The 24,736-nt window shown below is 37.5% G+C and overlaps 2 protein-coding genes across 3 annotated transcripts in view; one reads left to right on the forward strand and one right to left on the reverse strand.

Moving 5' to 3' along the window:
• sit (stuck in traffic) overlaps positions 1-22,558 on the reverse strand; it is a 52,987-nt gene extending 30,429 nt beyond the window's left edge. Inside the window, exon 1 of one of the 2 annotated variants that reach the window (XM_076622337.1) lies at positions 22,450-22,558. The gene's annotated coding sequence lies outside the window, so the exon portion shown is untranslated. Of the gene's footprint in view, positions 1-4,007; positions 4,133-22,449 lie in introns of those variants that run through there. The other variant, XM_076622336.1, reaches the window with a different exon arrangement.
• LOC117159175 (very long chain fatty acid elongase AAEL008004) lies at positions 634-24,477 on the forward strand. The gene is made up of 5 exons (XM_033338767.2): positions 634-1,265; positions 12,470-12,810; positions 17,651-17,788; positions 19,058-19,300; positions 22,498-24,477. Exons 2-5 carry the CDS (start codon positions 12,472-12,474, stop codon positions 22,675-22,677), a joined length of 900 nt encoding a protein of 299 aa, XP_033194658.1. The 5' UTR covers positions 634-1,265; positions 12,470-12,471; the 3' UTR covers positions 22,678-24,477.
• The last annotated feature ends 259 nt before the right edge of the window (positions 24,478-24,736 follow it).

Below are 24,736 nucleotides of genomic sequence, written 5' to 3' on the forward strand. Positions count from 1 at the left end.
AACCAAATGTAAAAGTCCTACTTTTTACTATGTATACGTTACGCTTCTTAAATATCACGCTTTCTGTTGAAATAAGTCACGCTGCGGAGAACAAGAATCCTTTTACCTGATGATTCTTGCGGATATTAAGAAAAAATGTTTAAGGCAAATGTACAAATAACTGGGCATGTCGCAAAGGACACGAAACAAGAATGTAGCGACTCGAAAGTCTTACTACGTTACTATGGATACACGCTATAGAATGAAAGGAAACGAGAAGGAAGAGGAATGAAAATAAAAAAAAAATGCATGTAAACGCTGTAGGAGACAATTCAACGAATCGCGTGGATGAATCAAAGGATTGGCTATTTTATGGCGGAGATGCCACGCCGATCGAAGGCATAAGTATCGGGGAACGTTTCGATTCGGCGAACGACCTTGACCGAAGGGTGTAGCTGACTCGAGACGCGACACCTTCCCTTTCTCCGTCTTTCTCGGAGCACGGTACGAAAAGAGACCTTGATTCCCCGTGGCACGGAATTTTCAGGCGATCACCTAAGTAAGGCCCACACACCCCCACCCTAACCTCCTCTCGACCGAACCCCACTTGCTTAACCAATACTTAAACCGCTAGTTCGCTCCGCCGCGGACTATTCAAGCAGCATCGACCGTTGGACCCACATTTCTGTCTATGTGTCTGCGCGCGAATGTGTGCACACGCTCGCACACCGACACACTCGTATCACAACACACACATACATACACACGAGCACACGCGTACACACACACGCGCGCGCGCGCGTACACACAAAACCACAAAAATCTTATACACAGTCACACGCGTGTGTCGTTGCGAGAACGCGTGTACCCGCGCAAAACACGCAAAACGCACAAAAAACGCGAACTGTGAGCAAGTGTTAGCGACCCGGAAGATCGCCGGGCGTGTGACTAACGTGTGACATTCAAATGGTAGGAAGCTTGTGAACAGCGAAGAATAGGCTGCTAGTGAACAAAGTGCCAAGTTTGGGCTTCATCCCCGATTCTTTTGAATCGAAGCCAGACGAGGATAATCGATAAGCTACTTGAGGGACAAGGTCTTTATTGTTCGAATCGATCGGCTAGGTGCAAGTTGGTACGTCGATCTGCTTTTCAAGAGACTCTGCGTCTCGTAAGAAGAGTTAGAAATTGCTCGATATCGAGGTCGATACGCAAAAGTGGAGTCTCGAGTGAAGCGAGGTGGCTACAATTTAATTTGCAAACGCGGCGTCGCTCTCGTCGGTGAACAGGTAAGTCGATCTCTTTGTTCTCTTGATGCGTATTAAATTATGAGAGCAGTGTGATAAGTGATGTGGCAATGTGTTGGAAAGAATTTCCATTATGCCATCAATAGAGAGTAACGCTCGATCTCGATCTACATTTGTCACACCACTCGAAAGGAACTAAAAGGTGACACCAACTGGCGCCGCGTACCTGCAATCGAGCCGATCTCGCGTTTACAGGAATGAAACAAAGGCAGAAGAAGCAGTTTGACGAGATTTCGAAGGCAGTTCGTACATTACATTTTTCGAACAACTTCGAACCTTAATTATCTGCCTGTTGGCGTACGAAAATGTAAAATTCGGAAACGGGTGGAAGATGAATTTTCTCGCGCAGGAGCATCGCGGGCAAAAGCGAGACAACCGCAAGCACGGTCCCGCAAGCATTATGCACATCACGTACGATCTTCACCTCAATAGCATCTAACAAAACGAGTGTAATCGGTTTGTGTACACTTGTGTGTCAATTAATCGAAGTACATTCGAAACACTATCGAGGAATACATTGAATGCCAATAAGAAATTATCGTGTAACCATTTCAGTTAGCTTCGTTGTACAAGTGTATACGTAAAAATCGACATTTTTGGCAAGATTGTATTGCTCTCAAAATATAAATTGAGATTATATTCTGGTTATCTACGGTAGAGTAATATTTATGCAAAGAGTTAGCTACAGATTACTCAATCGTATTTTAGGTCAAATTTGTTAGAAATTTTAGAAAATAATAAAGATAACTGAGAATGATAGGTATTTAATAAAGTATTCAATAGAAGTAAATAAATAAGTTATAAGAAACAGCTAACACGCTATCATATCCTCACAAAGCGTTGCTTTCTACTTTCGTAAGTAGAATACGCTCCTAAATGATCAGACACAGCTAGGAGTTTCCCTATGGAACGCACGGCCGTCGAATTTCGTACCATCAACTAATTTTTCTTCAAAAACAAGCGATTTTCTCGATTTCACGACGTTGCACAACAAAAATTTTGCCAGTGATTACCCTCGAAAGTGTAAACTTCATTCTGTAACTCTCTGGAAACGTTCGGCTTGAATGATAAGCATAAAATGTTTGCACAGTAAACAATTAATTTTCGCTTAGATTAAGCATTATTTAATATAAAAATGAATTTCCGTAGTTCACTTCTTATTAAAATTTATGATAATCGATCACGAAATCATCGATCAATCGATCGATTATATAGTCGAACAACGTGATCGTTCAACGAAACCTGTTTTTCATGATTTTACTGACTATCGAGAAATAGAAAAATGAAAATCTTCTACGAATCTCATATGCAGGAGAATTATTTCGTTGTTTTACTCTTTGCCAATACAGACAACTGTCAGATAAAAACGCTAATTATCATTATCAATACTGAACATGTTCTACACAAAGTCGTACGTATGCGACAATTACGAGAAAAAAAGAACGAAAATAACCACAAAAAAATTTGTCTTACTTAGCGAAAGCGTTGACGAAAACGAAATTAACTGCGACAGAAAATACAAAACACATACATTAGTGGTAGCTGGTACAACGCAAACAAGTCCATGAATTATTGCAATGTGCAACTCGTGAACAAAATTCCGTGCGAAAAAACGAAACATATAAATCAGAGGAAAAAATCTGACTGAACGCACAGAGTGGTGATATGTTGCAAGTCAAACTTGGAGAGATAGAAGCAGCCAAAAAGGCTCGTCATGATCTTTCTCGCGATTCACAATTGATTTCATCGCCTTCGAAAATTACAGGTGAATGAGATTATAATAAAAAAAGATACGCGCTTCCCGTGCGGCGCAAAAGTGTGCCACATTGCACACTTGAGCAAGGTTCACATCCTTGCGTTAGTCGATTCGAAAGGAATGTGGGAGGGAAAGAACGTCTGACCCCCTTCGAGGATCTTATTCTCGGAAACAAGTTTCCGCCTTATTTGAGACGCCAACGTTATCACTGCCATAGGTGATAGCCTTGGGAGGTGATAGCTAGAGAGAAACCATGCGTTAAAAACAATGCGTTACACAGCCACTTAAATGTCGTCAAAGTAGTAAGATTGTTTTCTAACGTTAGAAAAAGTTTCTTCTTACCATCGACATCAATTAAATATCTCAAAGGGGATATTCTCTATGTATATTGCTAGCCATAAATATCTTAGGGTACCTACTTCTGTACCTATTTAATATTTTATGTTATAAGTCACGTGCTACACATCTATCTCAGAAGAAACGTGACTTAAATAAATTTCTCAGAAACAGCGAGGACCTATTGGAGAACCTACAAAAATGTTATTTATACTGAACGTATAATATTGCCATAAAAACAGAATCTAAGAAACAATGATCAAATATCATTTTTGTAATTTTTCATCTTTAATCCTTGAAACCCTTCCCTTGCTTTTAATGTTCTTCTAACAGAGAATCGAATTATTTTGACTTGTGACGTTTTTGCAATACATGTGCGATATGATATAAATGAAATAATTGATTTATAATAACATAACTAGAAAACAAAAACAGTGGGAAGCATTTAATTTGAATTAAATACGAGTAGGTGTTCTAATATATGTATATATATGGCCGACAGTGTATCTGATCCATTTTCTCTAATGATATTACATCCCTACAAATCGTTTTAGCGTTTGCCTCGAAATTGGAACAAAATCCGTAGAATTCTAAGAATTCTATAATAATCAAACACACAAAATTTCTCTCACTTGTTGGTATTTTTCAACCATTTTCTGCATACAAACTCCTCTGAACAGCCAGTGAAACCAGATCTGCAAGCGTTGCTAATTCTTCTCGTCGAATGTGAAACTCTTCGCGAAATATATTCCAAGTAATTCTGAACTAAACTGGTTGCAACGCCGTTAATTGCTTCGAAGCCTTTAGTTAGTTCTGCGCGTGCATAACTTATGCGTGCAAAACATGAATAAGCGTTCCTGACGCGAGTCATATTAATGGTTTATTAAAACAAGAGCCTGCTTTCCTTCGAAGCAGCCTCATACTTGATGGTAGAATTCATGTTTCAAATTCTATTTGATTCTTCTCTGTTATTTGTAAGGTACACGTATACCAGCAATTGTTTTGATTTCCTTAGAATATCCAGGAACAATCTCGTTCTTACAAATTCTATTACACCACATCTTCCTTGAAAGGACAGATCGTTTTAATCAAGAGTCTTTAATCTCTAACAGCTTCATTTCAAAAATAGGCGACATATAAAACTGGGAGTAATTTATTTACTCCGTAACTCCGATATGTGAGCTGCTTATTTACCAAATTGGTTAACTCTACGAAACAAAAAATAGAGAAAATTGATGAAATTATAGCATGAAAATAAGCACCGATCAAATGCTCTGACATTGGAATATAACCAATTTCAAAAAATGGAGTTGGCCACTTTGACCTGTGAATAATTCATATAGCCCGTATGATAATAATTTACTGTAATGCAAATAAGGAACATTTATATCTCATCGTCGCATTTCACGAAGCAATCTGATTATACGAGTATGTGAACTTATGATTTAGTACTCACACGACTTTTTAAGTTTTACATTAATTGTTAATAATTGTTTTGCACGAAGCTGTAACGTTTATTACCTACGTGTATACTAGCTGCTCCAGTTATTCCGAACGACATAATGATAGACCTCGTGGCAATAGAAAGAACCGAAATTCTAATCGTGATTTCACGAAAAGTTTCACACAGAACTATCGCGAACTGTACGAAAAAGTTATTTTCTTTGTGGTGTGCATGGTCAACTACCTCATGTGTCGCGTCGAGTAATCATCAGGATCAGGAGAATGTCCGAACACGTAAAACGTGTCGTATGATGTAACCGACTGAACGAAACTCGACATAAATATTCGGTACAAGGTTGCTGGACCATTTTTGAGCAGGTCTCATTGCTTGCCTAAAGAATTTGATCAAGCACGTATACCACATTTCTTGGAAACTTTAAAAATTAGACAGAACTCTTCGTCTGTTTTTTATTTTATTTCATGGGGAAATCTGAGACATATGAATGTTTATGAACTAATGATTTCAGTTTTCATATTAATTATTACTAATTGTTCTCCGCGAAACTGTAACGTTTAGTGTTCAACTTACTCGGTGTGTATGATCTGCTCTAGATAAATAATTTGAACAGTTAATAGGATTGCAGCTACGAAGGGACAGCTATAATACATTAATTGTATTCATTGGAAGAGACAAAAAGTTCGACATTATGGAAAAGTCTAAATCCAAAATCTGTTGAAAATCTAAAATTCTCGAAAGTCTACAGATCTTTTCACAATCATGTTTCATTCGAGAATAAATTATCTCACCTGTCTCATTGAATTCTATAAATTGCCAAATATTCAAAAGAGAATTACAACTGCAGGAAGTCTATGAATCACGAACGTCAAATAATCCAAGGTCCTTAACCAAGAAACGGGCTTTCACGTCGAATAAAAACGAAACAAGAGGAAGTATAGCGAAAACCAGCGCACCGTCAATCTTTAAATATTTACGATCAATGACGAGGACGACGAGTCGGAAATTTCTTGTCCTGTGTAATTAAATACCCTCGTAGAAACGCGAAACTATGAGAAAAACGTCTTTACTGTGTTTACGACAAATGTATACTGTACCAGTCACTGTATCATAAAAGATTCAAGACAACGAAAAACGTATGCAAAAAGGAACATTTTCTATCAGATTACGTTCTTCGCTGTTCGAATACAGCCTAGTTTGACAGCCACGGCAAGGAAATTACAATAAAAAGATGTACATATTGTATTGTACGTGTCATGCAAAATCATTTCGCTGCAATTGCACAACCAATCGAACGACTTCGTAAAGAGATGCCACCATTGAAAAGATATATGTACTTACATTTATCGCGTGAATAATTGAGCCATTCTAACCAAATTCATAAATTGGATAGTAAAGAAAAATGATGTTAGTTAGAAACTAACGAAATGAAAAATGAGTTAAAACATAAATTTTTCTATTTTTTATTTTCTATTTTCTATTTTCTATTTTCTATTTTCTACTTTCTATTTTCGGAGTTATTAAATTGAAGTAAATTGGAGTTTTCTACATTGGGATTTACTAACAGTTATGCCATTTCTTCGTGAAAAACGAACTTGTAGAAGTAAATAGTCTGTTTTTGAGAACTGAGAACTATTATTTGAATTGAGGTTTGAATTGATTATCTTTTAGAATTGCTATCTCGATTTCTAAAAAGTTCAATTGTACAGAATGAAAGATAAAGGAAGACAGTTAATGATATGAATATGCAATGTATTCGTGACGCTAGAATTGAGAATTACACTCATACTTTTTAAGGTCGAGTCGTTGAAAACTCCCTAAGAAAGAAACTTATTTGAATAATTATTCCGATCGTTGCACTATAACCATATTAACCTTCCATCTTCAATAAAATCTCTTCCACACTTTTTCCTCCAATTCGATTTCTATTCCAAGGTAAGTTTATGTGACCTTCGCCGCTTTATTTAATCGTTATTCTTAATAAAAGAATTCCGAAATACGGAGGAAACTCCGGTGAATGATATTCACGAACAAAGAAGGAAGTACTCGTACACATGGTTCGAAGAACAGACTATTTGAACCGATATTACGATCAACCGAGGGTCGAGATAAAAGAAAATTAATAACTTTCATCGATGTATATACTACGTTTTTCTTTGTAACGATTCGTACAAATGAGAGACAGAAAATGTGTTAACGATTCGAAGATTCTATGATGATCCAGGTCACTGTAAAATTAGTACCGTTTTGTCCAAAAGAAGGCTGTGTAAGATGAAAGTGAGAAGAGCAGAATTGGTGTCATCCATCATGACACACTACATGTGAGAATCATTCAGGATGAGTACCATTAAGTTTCTCTATTGGTTCTTCGTCACCTAAGCTTACGGTTGATTGCTTTGGAGAAGCACGTGCCCTTGGACTGGATATTCGATTGAAGATATTATTTAATCTTGACATTCTGGAGAGAACTAATTTCCAAGAAGAATTGAAATATATAAGGCGAGGTCATCTCTTCACGCTTTGGCATTTATACGTTTCAAAAATTATAGTCGCATAAACGATGCTTTATCATCATTCGAAACAATTTCAGAGCATATTTTGTATCTTATCTCGAACCTAGAGTAGAAATTAGATTCTTCAATCAGAAATGGACTTCAATCAGAAAGTTTAAAAATTTCGAATTTCTATGAGGAGGGACAAGGAAGTGAGAATTTTCTACTAAAGACAAAGAAACCAAGCTACGTTTCGGGATGGTCGCCATAACGAGGAAGAAAAATGAATTAGAAGAACGGAGAATTTCGTGAATAACTCGCGGAAAGTTGCTGGATAGAAACTTCATGAAAAACTGTTCGCGGAGTTAATAAATATACAGCGACTTCGTCTCACAAGCTGTTAAGTATGCACGAACGACGAGATCACGAGCTTAAGGTCGTCGAAAAAACGAAAGAGAAATTGAATGAAACCGGAACGCGGCGCATACATACTTAAAAACTCGTTGGCCGATTCTGCACTGCGTAAAAAACGAACTAACACAGATACCGATAATTGTTCATAATCTTCCGTCTGTACATAGAAAGTGGCAAAACTAAAGAAATTGCATCCGCGATAGTTACAAATGGAAGAAAATTGAGCCGTTTCGTAGATTCAATGATTAAAAGCTAAGATGTCAAGATTAGTGTCTTAGGAGCTTTATGAGAATAAACGAAGGAAGAATGGTGGGAAGCAGAAGGTGAAAGAAACGTACGAAGAAAGAGGGCGAGGAAAGTGAAGCGTCTTCTAATACCGGTTCTTGAAGTAAGGAAAACCCTAAGTGGCTTCTTCCTTTAAATAAAAAGAGGAAGACTTTAAATAAAAAGATAACAAGACGTATATGCACGAGAGAAATTGAAAAGTGAACGAAAGAAGCATAAATAATAATTATAGAACGTGTAGTATCCGCCAACGAGGTCGCCACAAATTCGAAAGAACAGAATGACCTAGAAAAGGAGAACGGGACATGTCAGAAAATCTGAACCAAAACATACTTCCTATACTTTATAGCTTTCCTCCTCTTGATTAAATCAATCGATATGACCGATTAGCAGTCGAGGAGATCTATGATAAACGTACAGGTGTCAAGTGTATTTTCTACTCAAGTAGTTTAACGATGAAATTTTTATTTATTTTGTAGCTAATATTAAAAAATTAAATCTAAAAAATCTTCCAATATAATTTACTCAAAACGTCGATTTCGTCTAATAATTTTAAAAATATTCCATTTTACGAGCTTCTTATTTGCGAAATGGCACGATTCTATTACCCACCCACTAATTAGGAAAGGAGGAAATACGCAACGAAATGAAAGAACAGAGAAACTGAAAGGAAAAGAGGAAGAAAGTAGGAAAGGGGAAGAAAAAGAAAAAAGGCAAAAAGGAAAAGCCGGATCGTAGTGAAGTAAATATAGACTGCGAAAGAAAACGAACAAAAAAAATGCGAGCTACGCATTAACAGCAATAGCAACGGCTATACCTAGATCGTGACAGACGAAGATCGAGGAGACGAATCAAAAGCTGATCAGCACGTAACCGGACAGTCGACCCACTTACCCACTAAACTCTAAGCAAGGGAGTGTTAAACGGCACCGTTCCTGCAGCTGTTGTTCTCGTCATCGACGTCATCGTATTGCCGGTATCGTTGTTAGTCTACCACGTTCGAATTCCCTCCTTCCATTCAAATAGTCAGCTACCTTTCTCTTTTTCTCTTGTTGGTTCTTCTTCTGGCCGTAGTGGACCATCGAGCTTCTATCTTTTTGTATTTTACAGGCTCACGCGATCTTCGAGACTTTCTCTGCAACAAGTACCGTTGCTCTGCCTGTCGTTGTGAAACCAGACTAATCAATTCACTCTACTCGTGCCGATGTCCATAGATCGAAAATAAATAAATAAAAAACGATCTCTTGGACTATTTCGTTACGTTAAAATTATCGAATAGCCGACAAGGGTAGCCATTTTGCGAGATCGTTCAAAAAATTATCAAGGCAGGAAGAAATTTAAATGTTATTTTTGCTCTGCGCAAGGTCTACGCGTTTCTTGCTATTTTTCTTTCATTGTTTTCCTTTCTTTCTTTTCCTTTCTTTCATCATCTAAAAAATTGTCAAGTACTACTATAATAAAGTTTTTTCTTATATTTTCTTATATTTACTTGAATTTATTGAAAGAAATACAATTCATATAATAAAAGTTCGCCGATTTTCACAACTGTTTATTATTTTTCGTCCATATAACAGGAGTTCCCGGCCAAAAAGATGAATTCAATCAATCGGTGGTCATTTAACCGAACACTAAATCAAATTTCATTCCGGTGAATGGAGTTTAGATAAATGGAGTTCTTCTGTAAATGAAATGTATACGACAGAGGCTCAATAATTCTTTTAGTTATTAGTGACTTTTTGTTCATAGGATTTTATATTCAGATAAATGGATTCAATTGACAGGAGTTCAGTTAACCGAGCACAAACTAACATTTCGTTCCAATGAATGGAGTTCAAATAAATGGAGTTTGGAAAACTCCAGTCTAACTATAGTGACAAAACAAACTTTATGAGTAAATACACCAAGATTGGGGAAAAGACGATGTAATGGCATTGAGCAACCTTCCCAGTGCAATTACGTATGACCGTTACTCCACTTTTTGTGGCTCGAAATTGCGGTTTCGTTACATAGAATTCTATCGGTCAGTGTTGGCCTTAGAACATTCGACATACACGGGCTCAGTTGTGGCGCGACTGGTAAGTTCTAGTCTAGTTATGCGACCGGCTCGGCGTGTCTAACGAGATTCAAGATTGCGCTTTCATACACGGTGCATTATTTCACAGCGATCTATCGGCCGATAGATTTAGCTACCTGATTCGGCCGCGAAAGAAACGATCCGAATTGTAATCCGACGAAAAAGAAAAATGAGAAGTCGATCGATACAACCATTGCCCTTTGTGTTTCGATGAAAAATACATTATTCATGGGGGAAAGGAAATAAGCGCCGAAGAAACTCTTCTTGAGACATTCCTCGTTATTCAGATTGTAACTAATATGTTTCATACACGAATAATGAGAATCGAAACATGTTCATTACTTAAGAATTTTTAAGTAGTTTCAGGCTTTCATATTTCGAAAGTGGAACTCGAATTAGCTGTGTCCCACAAAATGTTTTAAACTATCAACGTGTCTGACAAGAAAGACCAAATAACTAACGACATTAAATTTCCGAGAAAGAAACAGCCGACGAGAATATTCGCCTTATCTTGGAAAACAGGTGACCACGGGCGAATCTTGGAGAGCGAAAGTTGAAAGATATCGCGCGATGTACAGTTAACTTTGATCATTCCTTCTGTGGTGAAAAACGTGTCATTATCTTTCTATTAATATCGCTTCGCAAACTTTCGTCACCTGTAGATGACATTTTACCGATTTTCTTACGAGATACTAATTTTTGTATAAAACGTTTACGTTTATGTTTTACATTACCAAGATTTTTTATTTGTTCCAAAAACATTTGATTCCTTATATTCCCAAGATTTTTAATTTATTGACCAAACATGAGTTTTGAACATTCAGCAATAAATTCAAAGATACACCTACACAAACTAAAAGTAGAGGCATTAATCAATAAATAAAGATGATCGATCAAGTTCAGAGTGTAGAGTATACGTGTATATTCTTAGCAATTAGGGCCAAGTCTGGTGCTGTATCGAATACAAATAACGCAGAATTAGTGTATTTCGTGAGGGAAAGGGGAACAGGAGGTCAACTTAATAACATTTTTTGTAAATCAGAGAGCCGCGCGAAAACGAGTTGCCGACTACATATATTACGTCAACTAAAAATCGAGCATTTATGCGTGTGCCTACGAATTTGCAATACTTGCTCAATCCGTCTTATGAAATGCAACCAAAGAAATACGCAAAGGGTGACTAATATTCTAACCGCATCTAATACGTTTACTTATTCTAACTTCTATGAACAACAACTGCAAAGAAACAACAACCTTCAAGAAATTGAAATTTAATTGAATGTCAGTTTGTAACGCGTCATCTTTAATCGAGAATCTGATCGTATCGACGGAAATAAATGGTAAATGTAACTGCTCGAATAGAAATCGGAGAAAACAAGAACGATAATCAAAGAATCGAAACTGCATGACACTCAAGGAGAAAACCAAACGATGAGGCGGCAAAGAAACGCGATGATCACGGATCAATCAGGATAAGAGTCGACCTAGTCGTCAAACTGTGTCGTGTTGTGTGTATGCAATATCGCAATTGAAACTCGTAATCACGTTGCATCCTCTGATTTATTACAGCTATTGAAAAAGCAGGCGCAACGCTGAAGAAAAAGAATCGCCCGGCATAATTTTAATCAACGTAGATCGATAAAATGCAATTCCAGATAGACGGTGAAACCAAGATCTTCGAGAATAGCGCATTCGACGAACTTTTTGACCTGCCGCGTTTAACTTTCGACATTCCATATCACTCGATCGTCGATCGACTTCGTTCTCTGTGAACGAGCAAAGAACCACGAGTACCTCACAGGTCCCCTTGGCTTGATCTTAGGTAGGGCGAGGAAAATCATAAATTATGGAAGTTCGATTCCATACGTTCGCCTCATTTTTTTTTTATGTTGATGAACGTTCCAGAGACGCTATTGACTTCTTAGTACTGTGTCATCGGGTGAAAAGAACCATAACGACGACTTATTTTATTAACTTCGATCATTTTGAAGAAATGTCTTAGTGTTTCGGTCAAGACGCGATATTATCGAAATAGTTAAACTCTATCAAGACTCGACTGTATAGAAAAGAACTATCATAATGCTTATACATTAAAACCGTCGCTAATTTCATCATTATTATTAATATTACTTACGTGATATACAAGAATAAATCTCATTAGCGTATAAAAAATTGTGTAAGGCGCATAAAGGACACAAAGATATTAATGGATACAAGAAAAAAAATAAGAAAGAACGAGTATAATAGATGCAAAAAAATTTTTGATAACATCTCGATGACCTATTCTCGACACGTCGCATTCCAACTTTATTATTTTACTAAATTATTAATTTTATTAATTTATTAAAGTAAAACTCGTGTGATTTTCAGAAATGGCGTCGGCGGCAGCAGAGTTGGTCGTGGAGCGGGAGCCGGAACCGAGAATCGAGATGAGCGACACGAATCGGACGTTCGTGGGCGCCCAGGGCCTGGTCAGAATGGCCCTTGACCAATACACAGAAATCCTTACCACGGTCTCGGATCCTCGAGTCAGCGACTGGCCGTTAATGGATTCGCCGATACCAACATTTTTAATCGTCCTTCTTTATTTATATGGAGTGACGATATTCGGTCCACGGGTGATGGCTAACAAGAAACCGTTCAAACTCAGAGGAACTTTGGTAGCGTACAACGCGTTTCAAGTAGTCTTCTCGTTAGGCATGCTGTACGAGGTAAGCGACTCGAGATCCAAACAGCCTTCGATCGTAAAGACTCAACCTCTGGTTAGAGAACCAGGAAAACGAATCAGCGTTTATGTACGAAAGTAGCTCGCCGGTTCGCTCCTCTTCGAGATTCAATGGAATCTACTCCTTGTTGAGGCACGCAATGTTCACACATGCGATCTGGTTCAAACTAATCGGAATCTAGAACAATTACGAGCATCTCTAATAGCGTTTGAAGCGAGAAGGCGCGCGGCTAACAACCTCTCATAAGACGAAACTTTTCCCTTACTCCGAAGGTTTCAAACACATTTCGAAATGCCGCGAGCTTTCTCTAAATACCTTCGACGATTAAGATATTGACGAGGATGCGCTGACCCAAAGGTTTGCGAGAGATCGATGCATCGCCTCGCCGGGTTTCAAAGTTCATGGCTGCCAGATTTCGAAACGCCTCTCTCCGAGGAGCATCGCGAACGCAAGTGGGTCGCGCTGACAAAAATGTCAACTACGGAGATTTCGTTAGATCTCGCGTTAGTTTGAAGTGTAACAGTAAAAACACGCCAGGGGTTGTTCATCCATCAGACCTATATGAGTATTTCTGCAATTTAGGCGACTTCTTTCGTGATACTAACTTCGATATAAATAACTGGCGAACAGTAGCTAACTACTTGAAGTATTTGATTCCACTGAATAGGCTAAGTTTATCGAGTTGTGTTCACTGAACCATAGTGAATATGGTAGGTGTTTGACATCAACCGTTTACGGGTCATCTTTCGATTAATATCTCACGGGCTAACGATCTTGTAATTTTATCGAGGTCGTAAACATGAATTGCGTTGAAGAACATATAATTTCTCTCCTTCTCGTTTATAATAAAAAAGAACCGCGTAAATAATAATTTTCGAGTGTCTCGTCCAAAATTTCTGTTTTAATCGATATAACGAACCCGTCTCCCCAAGGACAACCATGCTGAATCGTCACGATGGACAACCGAACAACTTCTCACCAAAGTGCCAAATTCGACCGAACTTTGGAACAACGACGTAAAAATTAATGGATGGATCCAATCCACTTAAGCACAAATAATCGACATTTTCTTTTTCCTGTCGTTTCGAAGGCCTGCGGAGAATAGGTTAGATCGTTCGTTGGCCCATTCGATCACCTTGAATCACTAATTTCTTTGCTCCCGCGGACTTTGCTCCGTTCTTGGCGAGATTCGACCGGAGACGTTTGCGAAACGCGACATTCCAATTTATGTAACCGCTTTGTACCGGCACCTGTTTCGATCGACCAACGACTTGACGTTCGTCGGCCATTCACTAGGTAATAACAAAAAATAGTTGACCATTCGAACGCTCTAATAATAAGATTCATTGTAAGCCGTTCTCACGTTTGCGCTAACCGAACTCCTTAACGAGTAGTTAATCGACCGTCTCGAAACGCTTTTCACTCTATCGCAACACGCGTATTTGTAACGCAGATTTTCTCGCTCGAAAGTGCCTGTTATTGATCAATAGTTTGGGTGCAGGCACGATTAGATACAGGAAATTATTACGTCATACATTCCTTTTTCAATGCGTTTTCCTTTACTTAGATAGTCGTCGATTAAAATTCAATTCGATTTTCTCTACTCGTAATAATTAAAAGATCGTTTTCTACGTCACTTTAATATTCTTACCATTTCTTGTGTATGTTCGCATTTTATAGTAATTTTCATTTTCAAAGTCGATCCGTTTCATGAAAATGTAAATATTTATGCTAATTCATTTTTTTATGACCACTATTGAAAAAATCAAAACTACACGGAAATCTGTTTCGAATTAATATTCAATTTTGGATATTTTAAATGTTACGTATGCTTTAAATTTATTTTATTTTAAACAAATTTAAATGCTTACAAATCCGCAATTTATTTATTACAGTATCATACGGATAATACAATTATCTATCAAGCCTATTGGCACCTTTTTGCTTCTGTTTTCTTGAATTGTTCAATTTTATTGTTTATAATAACGACCTTCTGTCCTCCTCAGATAAAATATCCTACCTAGCAGATTCTCATTTTCTTTTTTTCAAAATATATTGAAATATTTGAAGTTCGCCATGTTCTACTTTCAAGTAAAATTATATTATACAGACTGTTACGAAATAATGAGCAAATGTTTCAAACTGAACGAAGAAAATCATAGACGGCACAAAGGTAGAATAGAACTTCAGCTTTCTTCGGTTTCTCATTTTAATCGTGATGTGATCGATTTGTATAATCGTCTACTCCAATTGCCTCGCGTTTGCACGAGATACAAATTTCCGCAGGAAACGAATCTTCATCCTGACCGATCGAAGGAAAACATAACGAGATTTATTTACAGAACGTACAGCTGTGAGTAATAGAAAACGGCGGTTGCAAAGAGGGAGCCGGCCACGATGCGAAATGCCTTCTCGAAAGGTGTACGGAAAGAAGAAGTCGCGTTGCGACATCGAGTCCTCAAACTGAAACTGCAAAGTTTCTATTTTAGTTGCTCCAACGATGCCATTCGAAATTTTGTGCGATTTTGAAAGAGAGCACAGCGGTCGCTCACCGCGACGACCGATCTTTTCCGTTGTGAACCGCGCTAATGGCAAACAGGGGGTGAGAGAGCACCGGCTCGTGAAACATACCATTGCAAAAAAAAAGTAAGAAAGAGAAGCTACATACACGCGGGCACGATTGGCGAGCCTTCCAACCGGTTGCCCAATCGATTTGTACACTCGAGCTCGCGGTTCGTTAAAGGCGAAGCATCCTGTTTTCGACTTTCCACAAACCGCGCGTTCGCAATTCGTGCATCCAAACAGCTTTGTTTGAATAATTAATAAATCCTCGACAGTCTTGAAAAATTCGAAAGAATACCTAAGTAAAATCTATCCAAATATGAAGAAAGGCGATATTCATTACAGAATTTGTGGTTGACAGGCATAAGCTTTTATAACTTCAGCTATTAATACTTTAATCGTGCTGCATCCTTTCGGTTATTTTTTAATATTTAGAAATGCCTCGATTTTGGGCAACATATGAAAAAATTGTCGTTGGTATTTTTTATGCTAAACATTTTCTTGGAACATTACAAATTTCCCTTGTTTGCTACGAGGAAAGTGAGAGTTGATATATAAAAATTCAAGGATCGTAATCGATTTAAATAATGATATTTACGTATATACAGTTAATACTTTTCTTGTTTGTGTTTATCACTGATTCTTGCACAAAATATCGCAAATTTCTACTTAATCCAGATACAAGATGTTCACATCTGCTCGAAAGTGCAAAGAAAATAACTACTTGCAGTTACTGCCTCATTCCATAAGTCGGCAAGAGACCAAAGAAATAAAATCTTCCTAATTATTCAATCTATCAATGTATTCTCATGCCAGAATCTTTAGCGTGATCTGCCTAACAGATCTTAACTGCTCAATACATCGAAACGGAAGTAGTTTCACGCGAGCAAACTTTTCCATGAGTAAGAAATCGTATCGATTTCTTAACCTCTCGAGTCTAAGATGGTACACCATAATTTATCGTAAGAAACTAAAAGATATCTTTCTAAATGAGAACAACCTTGTAAAAGCTGTCTAGTATCACCTTAGAAAGTTATCCATACGCCAGATTATTTGCCCGGTGTGAAAAAGCAAGGAATTATCGGCTATCAAGAAAGTCGAGCATCGCGATTGCGATCTTGTAAATCCGTAGCCAAATAACTTTTGACGATCTCTTTCTTCACCAGGGATTGCGTTGAATTCGGTTCGAACGGCGCGTAAGAACTGGCCGAATTTCATTCCAATTACTTGTTTCCGGTTTGAACTAGAAATGCATCGTGGGGAAAAAAGAATCCGGCGATTTCGAAAGGAAATAAGACGCTCGTGGCTTTGTTTATCGACGGTGAAGGCTTCTGTCTGAATAACATACGGCTGAACGTTTCGAAATATTTCGTTAAGGCAAAAAATTGCGTTCTCGACTCTACTTAGAACTTATATGTTATGATCAGCAATGTAGAACTAGAAGAGAACTGAATATTATCCTATTACACTCTAGGCGGTAATTTCTTAAATAGCTTCATTATAATTAGGAAATCAACGCGTCCTTGGTATAAAGACTAGCATTCGCCGGTAGTTCAACTATATGAACTAACAATCAACTTTCAATTATCTCCTTTTTCACCCGCAAAAGGTCATCCCGTAAACGGGAATATAATCGATGATGCAATGTTTATGTTCTATTTTCCCTCCTGCATCGGCCTTACTTTTAATCGCCAACCAGTTAATTCTTACGAAACTATTATAATAGTACAATACGTAGCAAAATAATTTGTTAGCAAGATTGTCGGATTGCAATAATTTTCCCGATACCACTGAAATTCTATTAGGACATAAGATCTCAATATAAATAGAACTACGTGTCATTGTAATATTTTAAAAATTATGATTAATCTACATTTTTTCAACTTTGAACGTATTATAGCCTGTGTTGTTATTATAGTATTAGGTTCATTGTTAAAAGTAAAATTCATCGCAAACAGGTTGAATCTACTCTTAAAACTTCGATATCATCAAAATTCCAACATCATAGAAGAGCAAATATTCCAAGAGACTTATACTGAAAAACCTCGAATAACAACATTTCCTTGATATCCGAGTCATTGAAAGTAAGACAATGAACAAGAATATTCTTAGGTTACTGATACATTTTTTCCATCTATAAATATCTTACGTGCCATAAATATTAATGGGTTTGCTAAGCGTTTTTGTTTCGATCACATAATTACCTCCACAAGCGTAAGACACAATCGAGAATGTACCTTGACCATGAACTTTTGTTTCATAGCACCTGATGTCTGGTTGGTTGTTAGACTACAGTTACAAGTGTCAACCAGTGGACTACTCCCACAATCCGTCCGCGCTGCGAATGGCGAATCTATGTTGGTGGTATTTCATCAGCAAATTCACAGAATTCGCTGACACGGTATGTACGGGGCCGCGTGAAACACAATTGGGAAAACTGCTGCAGCAAGAAGACAGTTCCATTTTCCAGTTATTTGAGTAAACTTACAGAAATCTGAAAAGGGGCAATCAAAATTAAATCACTTTTTCTAACGCACTATAAATTTATAATCAACCAATATTCTTGGTAATAAACTTTTGCGCTTTTGAATATAAAACCTATACCTTTTTCTTTCTCTTCCGATAAATATAATTGAATTACTGGAGCTGTCTTCTTATTGCTATAAATCTGTCAATTTGTGAAGTTATGGAATCTCATAGCATCGATTAAAAAATTTCCGGTGTTAGACTAAATTCTTTGCGAATTTCTCAATCCATCGTAAAAATCGATCACTGAGGCGGAAACAGAAGCTGCTGCACCATAGATCTTTCATTACAACACGCGATGATGTTTTTGTTTATTTATCGACACGATTGTTCAATGCTCAACGATCGTCTTCGAAAAGAGCCATGTCGCAAGAGAAATCACTGTTCGCGATAATATCATCGCGCCTTAAGTCATTAAGCCTTTTCTTGCGGAATAAAATCCTCAAGAAAAAGTAACCTAACCTACGGTGCACGCGGGAATGCGAATTACGCGAATAGATAAGATCCGGCCGAATTAACAATATCAAATATTCCGGTGAAGTAATTTGCCTACGTCTCATAGTAGTTATTCATTGAATCGTGCGTTTGCCTGTTGCCCCACGAAAAATTTGAGATTTCTGATGGTTTAAAAATATGTGGTATTATATTACGCGGAATTATCGAGTGTGACAAATAGTTGTCAGATTTCTTCTTAATCTTGTTGAAATACGAAGTTTTTAAAAAGGAAACAATTGTGGCTCGAGGAAATCGCACGAAATATCACTCACGTTCGCAATTGACAGGGAAAATAAAGGAGAAATATTCAAAAAAAAACATCCAGAAGAGTAGCGAATAATTGATAGTACTATAAACAGCAATTTACTGCCCGAAAGATAAACGAAAGATAAATAGTAGTCTATAGTATTGGTTTTAATGAAACCGCGGCCGCTATATATACCAAACTCGATAACTTTCAGAGAAAACTATCATTATACGAATTACCCTAATGAAAGTAAAACAAATGTCTGTTTATAGCAGTGAGAGAAGAATACTTTTTGCTTCTTTATCTGCTTATGGAAAACGACAACTATCAAAACTATTTTATCGGTAGTTCCGCAATAATATTAATACCATAATTTTTTTAATTTATCTTATGAACTTTCAGATATTTTTCGTTCTGCGAAAGAAAGACAGTCAAGTGACGTTCTTACACCTGTACCATCACTCTTTAACACCTTTGGAGACATGGATCTGTGTGAAATTCATTGCTGGAGGACACGGTACTTTGGGAAACCTTATAAATAACGCGGTACACGTAATAATGTACATGTACTATATGGTGTCTGCAATGGGACCGGAATACCACAAATATTTATGGTGGAAGAAGCACCTCACTACCGTGCAGTTGGTAGGTGTACTAATTTAAAAAGTCAAAGCATAATGTTCATAAATGTGTATCTACTTCGTATCTGCTTGGCCAAATCACGAAAGGATGATTCTCGCATTTCATTATTTCTTTACATCAATTTCTTTTACTTATCATCGATAATAAATAATACGACATAACAATGGTGATCCATTACAAATGCAAGCAATGCGCATAATTGCTTTTATACGAAGCGTTCTGAGACACTCAGCAACTGGTACAATATCATGCCTCGAAACAATGCGCATTATTTAGGAGAAAATAAATTTTTTTTCACCAACTTCAAGAATCATTCGTGAACTTGAAGAAGGAAACAAGTGGTATAATTTTAGCGCGATTCTCAGAAGATTACGTACGAAGCACAAAGAAACAGGATATTTGAACACCGATAATCAAGGAATGTAGCGAAAGACTCAAAACCTCTGATCGCGTGCAAGATTCTACAGAAACAACGATCGAAAGCGTGTTGAAACGAACCAGGAAATTATTGCGCGGCAATTCAAGATGCAGATAATGCTTTCTTGTAACGCTACTGATACAGATAATACAACATTATTACGTTAAAGTGAATGGCTCTTAGTTATGCGTCTCAACGAATCGCGACATTTTGTACGCGGATATGCCCCTGGCGCTTGGCAATTTCCTACACTTCATGTCATTTTAACTACGAGCTCATTTTATCTTAGCGAAAGATAAAGGTAAGTATGTGTAAAACCACAAATGCAAACACAAAAGAAAAGAAATTTGAAAATATCATGAAATTTTTAATCGATTGGCTAATAAAGAAAACAAAAGAAAATATCAAGGTATTTGAAAAGATAGTGAGTTTTAATCATTGAAAAGTGATCTCGGTAGCGCGTTGTTCCCAGAATATGTGGGCACGTAACCACGTTCGAATCGCGCAATAAACAGGCACCGACACAAATACTTTTTAGAGCAGGATTCGCGATACCTTCTTCTTGCACAACGTGTACGCAACCAGCCTGGCTAGATAATAATCTGCATCGATGAAAGTGAGCGATGCGGCGACAAGTCATATACAGTGTTCACGTGTGCGCACCACTGGCAGGGTGTAAATGCACTCGAAACAAACATTTCACGACGTAACGACCGGATAAGATGTTGAGAGACATTGCTGCAATTTACGTAGTTTGGAGACAGAAGAAAGAAAAAGCAATGTTCAACGATATAAATTGCTGGTTCACCAATAGCAAGATGGACTACGCTGTTGCGGATAAACTGTAGAGTAACGGGGATTAAATTTTTTAGTAACCATCGTAGATGTCTCAATACTTCCAGGCGCTTGACCCTTTCACAGTATAAAAGAAGAGACTGAAGAAACTATTATTTCTTATAGAAAGTTGAAAGTAGATATTTTACATCAGATATCAGAAACGCTGAAGATCTTAAGAGTAAAGAAATAACTATTCTCTAAATCGTTCATTCTGAATTCTTCATTTTGTTGCATTTTCAAAGGGTTAGAAAGAACTTCAAATTCTCCAATATACTCGTTACCTTCTCGCGCAGTTTACGTTTTCCAAGCCGTATCGTAACGTTACTCAATTTATTCAGCCTTTTAATTTCAACAACAACTTGAACTTTTGCTCGAGCGTACTCAAGTAAAATCTTGCAATAGAAGCCATTAAATAGTCATTAGTGCCTACTATAATGATACTCGTTACTGTCTATACCGCAACAACGTGTTGATTAAACTGAGAGCCTCGTGTCAGAAAGAAAGTCAATGCTGCGAGCCTCTTAGCAGGTCTCAAATTATAATCAAGAGAGAATCTTTTTGAAAATTGATATCGGGAGCAGAGAAGCGGAGGAAAGAGAAGTCGTATATGGCACAAGATCGACGTCGATGACATCGGAGACTTTGATGAATTCTGGGCCATCATTGACTACTCGCCCATACCGGTGAACAAAATTTCACGTAAACACGCGGTAGGGGTGAGGGAAAGTGAAAAGTACAACGTTGAGCAATTGCAGGCTGACTTACTTTGGCCGGATTCGGTCGACTACGTCACGGTGGCGCAATAATTTGGCATTCCGATATGCCGTATAGCACCGTGCCACCATCACCATGAAACAACTGCCACGCTACCAGGAATCGGCTGCATGCCTACGAAACCTCACCTATGTATATGCTCTCCTACCTCGCTTTTATCTCGCAACACCATTGATTTCCCGTGCGCAGCTGGCGCAAATCGTTCAAAAGACAAATCGCGTTGTTCTTTCTCGCATGACACGCGCTTCTCTCCCTCGTTTACATTCGCGATAATATTCTCCACGAGGATGTTCCGCAACCGTTCGTCATTTCCAACTACGTGGCGTTACGAACGCCGTTTACACATTCTTCTGAACGAAAGGCGACGCTTAGTGATTTTGAGATGCGAGGCGATCGAACGTTCGAGATACAAATGAAATACGATTCTTACTTTAACCCTTAGAGGCAATCATACTTTTAGGTATCGTAGCAAAGACACTGCGATGAAATAAAATTTGTCCATGATAGCCTTTCAAAATTCATTACATTTTACAAATAGGTAAAATAATAACATTTATACCCAGAGTCATTATTTTCATCATGATATTCTTATAGAGATTCAATGGATAGGTGACTCAGACTCTTTTACTTAACAAAGGCACCGATAACTACCACTTCGATATAATATGTAGTTTGTTTCTTATGGTAGTGATTTTGTTTCGTGAGCATGAAATTACACATCTCACAGCTGTGCAATAATATTCCACTTTTCACGGGTTAATCTATCGCGAATGGTACCGTTGCATCACATTGTTCGGTAGAATTTTGTCCGATCATGCGGTCGCGCAATCTGTGCAAGGTATAGCAGATTATTCTTGCATCATTGGCACTGCCGTATATAACATATATTCCATTAATTCAAAGATGGCGCGTAGCTCATGTATCGTCGTGGTACAATTCGGGTTGCAACACTCCTCGTCTTTCCCAAGGAGAAAGGCATGAGCGTTTCTAAGCTACTACGATATCGCCAAATTTTAAGTCGGTTAACATAAGAAATTTAAAACGATTCGAAAGGATAGCACGCCGCTACAATTCTACTACTTCGAGACATAGTTTGAAAGAAAATATAGATAATTCGACTCACCCTTAATACGAAATAATGTAACAATTCAATTCATCACTTCGTTTGCAGGTACAATTCTTCTTAGTGTTCGTGCACAGCGCTCAAGCTTTGGTCTTCGATTGCGGCTATCCTAAGCTGGTGGCGGCGCTTCTTTTGCTTCATTCAACGATCTTCTTCGTCCTCTTCTCCGACTTTTACCGGCAAGCATATAATAAGGACAGACCGAAGAAGGAGCTAAAGGACGAATAAATGAAGGACATTATCGCGCTTTATCCCAAATTTGCCTCCGATACGCTTCAACGCGTCGACCTCTCTGTCGCGCATGCACGATCGAAAATCACGAGTCAGTTAAAAAAAGGAAAGAAGCATTTACAAAATTGTATTACACCATCGTATAGTGAAATTCGTTCTCGTATACTAGTAGAACCGTGTAAGGTTAGTGTCGTGTTGGTAAATCGTATGATACAGATTATATAGAAAGAATTTAATTAGATTCGTGAGTTCGATCGTCTGTTCGTCTGATCGTTGGAATGGAGCTTACAGCTTGCTTCCGTATGAAAGAGGAGTTCACTCGTTATTCCTTGTATCATCTGCAGGGCATCTCAGGTCTCGCGAACAGCTCGGACCAGGGCTTCCGAAGCACTCGTTACTTAAAAAACCGACCGAGTATTCGAGTTACCCGGACACGGGTAACGCTATCGTTAAAATTGACGTCTTTGTCAGAACGAACCAAGAATCTTCGGTAAAAGCAATCGAGATCGTTGCGTTCAACTGTTTATGTTCGCGCGAAAAAGTGCATCGAAAACCCAGAATCGACGTAACTTGATACATCGATCGGTCCTTGGTGTCGTTAATTTAGTGCTTCTTTTTTATTGTATGTGTACATGTCGCCGGATCTGTAATTAAGATTACTGTAAATAATAAGGTTAGTCCTAGTAAGCGCCACAAGGTATTACCCTCGCGGATTTATTTAATTTACTGCCCGTTTTGAGTCAGTTACGCGATATAATTGTCGATTTTTATAATTATCGAAGAAAAAAAGAATGATCCGTTTAAATGGAAAATGAACGTGTAATTTAATGAATGTTCCGCGTAATTTCAATGGCTCATCTCACGAATGTCCAAGCTCAATTTTTTTGTTTACATTTATTTATATCTTTATTATTATTATTATATACGTACTTTCGAGTGTTAAAAAGTAACCCCATAAACGATAAATCATAAGTAAATACGCTCACATCGTTGTATATGAGAACAATATAAAAGAAGAACAATGAAATTTGCGACAGCGAATCAAGAACATCAGCGTGCTATCGCTGAAGCAGGGACACACATACATAAGCACACATGTACATGTACGCACACCGAATATATTTCTAAAAATGAAATTTCTCTCACTAATTAACAAGCTGTAAACTGATAAATTTATGAGATCAAATTCCGTAATCAAGTTTTGCTGCCGTACATGAACTCAAAAGACGAACTCTCGCATCTTTCAATGCCACGATAGTAAACGCAAGATTTACGTTGTCAAGAAAAAACAATTATCACCGAACAACAACAATAATATCCGATTTGTAATTGATTTTAACTTATCCAAAACATGTAACAAAGCTATTGACAAACATGGATGTACAACGTTTGAGAATGAAAAAATAGAGAGAATGTGTCCGTAGATTTACTTTTTTATAGGAGAAGACAATGAAGTAACGGAACGTTTACGATAAGGGACAACCTCCGTTGCAAGCATGTGCGATACTTTGCTCGGAAGCCAGCAGAGTACAGGCACTTTCTACCTTATCGATTCTTCCATTACACCCCTTCCAGAGGAATGAGCAGAGATGCTCATCCCGTTGCTACGAGTGGAAAAAAACAAATCTGCTGAAACTCTTACAGTTAATAATACGACAATTCGTTTAGGAATTTATCATTGAACCTCATCCTAAAGTTGTAATTTATTTACGGTGTGCCACGCATAATGGAACCCTTCTGTAAATATGTAATTCTTTTATTTCTTTTGTAATATGACGAATAAATATTAATAAGTTATTTGCAAGGTTTGAAAACTCTTACCTGTTTAAGAAATACAATAAAAAAACATAACTCTAGAACCTTCTGTATGTATATACGCATACATATGAAATGGAAATATGTAAAAATGTTTTGAAATTCTACCAAGTAATTAATGTCTAAACTTTAAAGGGACGTAAAGAAATATGCCACTTCAATAATAACTTATTTATATACAAAATTAAAATACTAATATCTTCTGCCCAACTTAATGACAAATATTAAGTATTCTTTTATA

Source organism: Bombus vancouverensis, chromosome 10, assembly GCF_051014615.1.
Source record: "Bombus vancouverensis nearcticus chromosome 10, iyBomVanc1_principal, whole genome shotgun sequence".
Classification (NCBI taxonomy): domain Eukaryota; kingdom Metazoa; phylum Arthropoda; class Insecta; order Hymenoptera; family Apidae; genus Bombus; species Bombus vancouverensis.

Coding starts and splice junctions, on each gene's coding strand:
- LOC117159175 (XM_033338767.2), top strand. CDS start 12,472: ATGGCGTCGGCGGCAGCAGAGTTGGTCGTGGAGCGGGAGCCGGAACCG. Junction 12,811..17,650: donor CGTTAGGCATGCTGTACGAG/GTAAGCGACTCG, acceptor TTTGTTTCATAG/CACCTGATGTCTGGTTGGTT. Junction 17,789..19,057: donor TCACAGAATTCGCTGACACG/GTATGTACGGGG, acceptor ATGAACTTTCAG/ATATTTTTCGTTCTGCGAAA.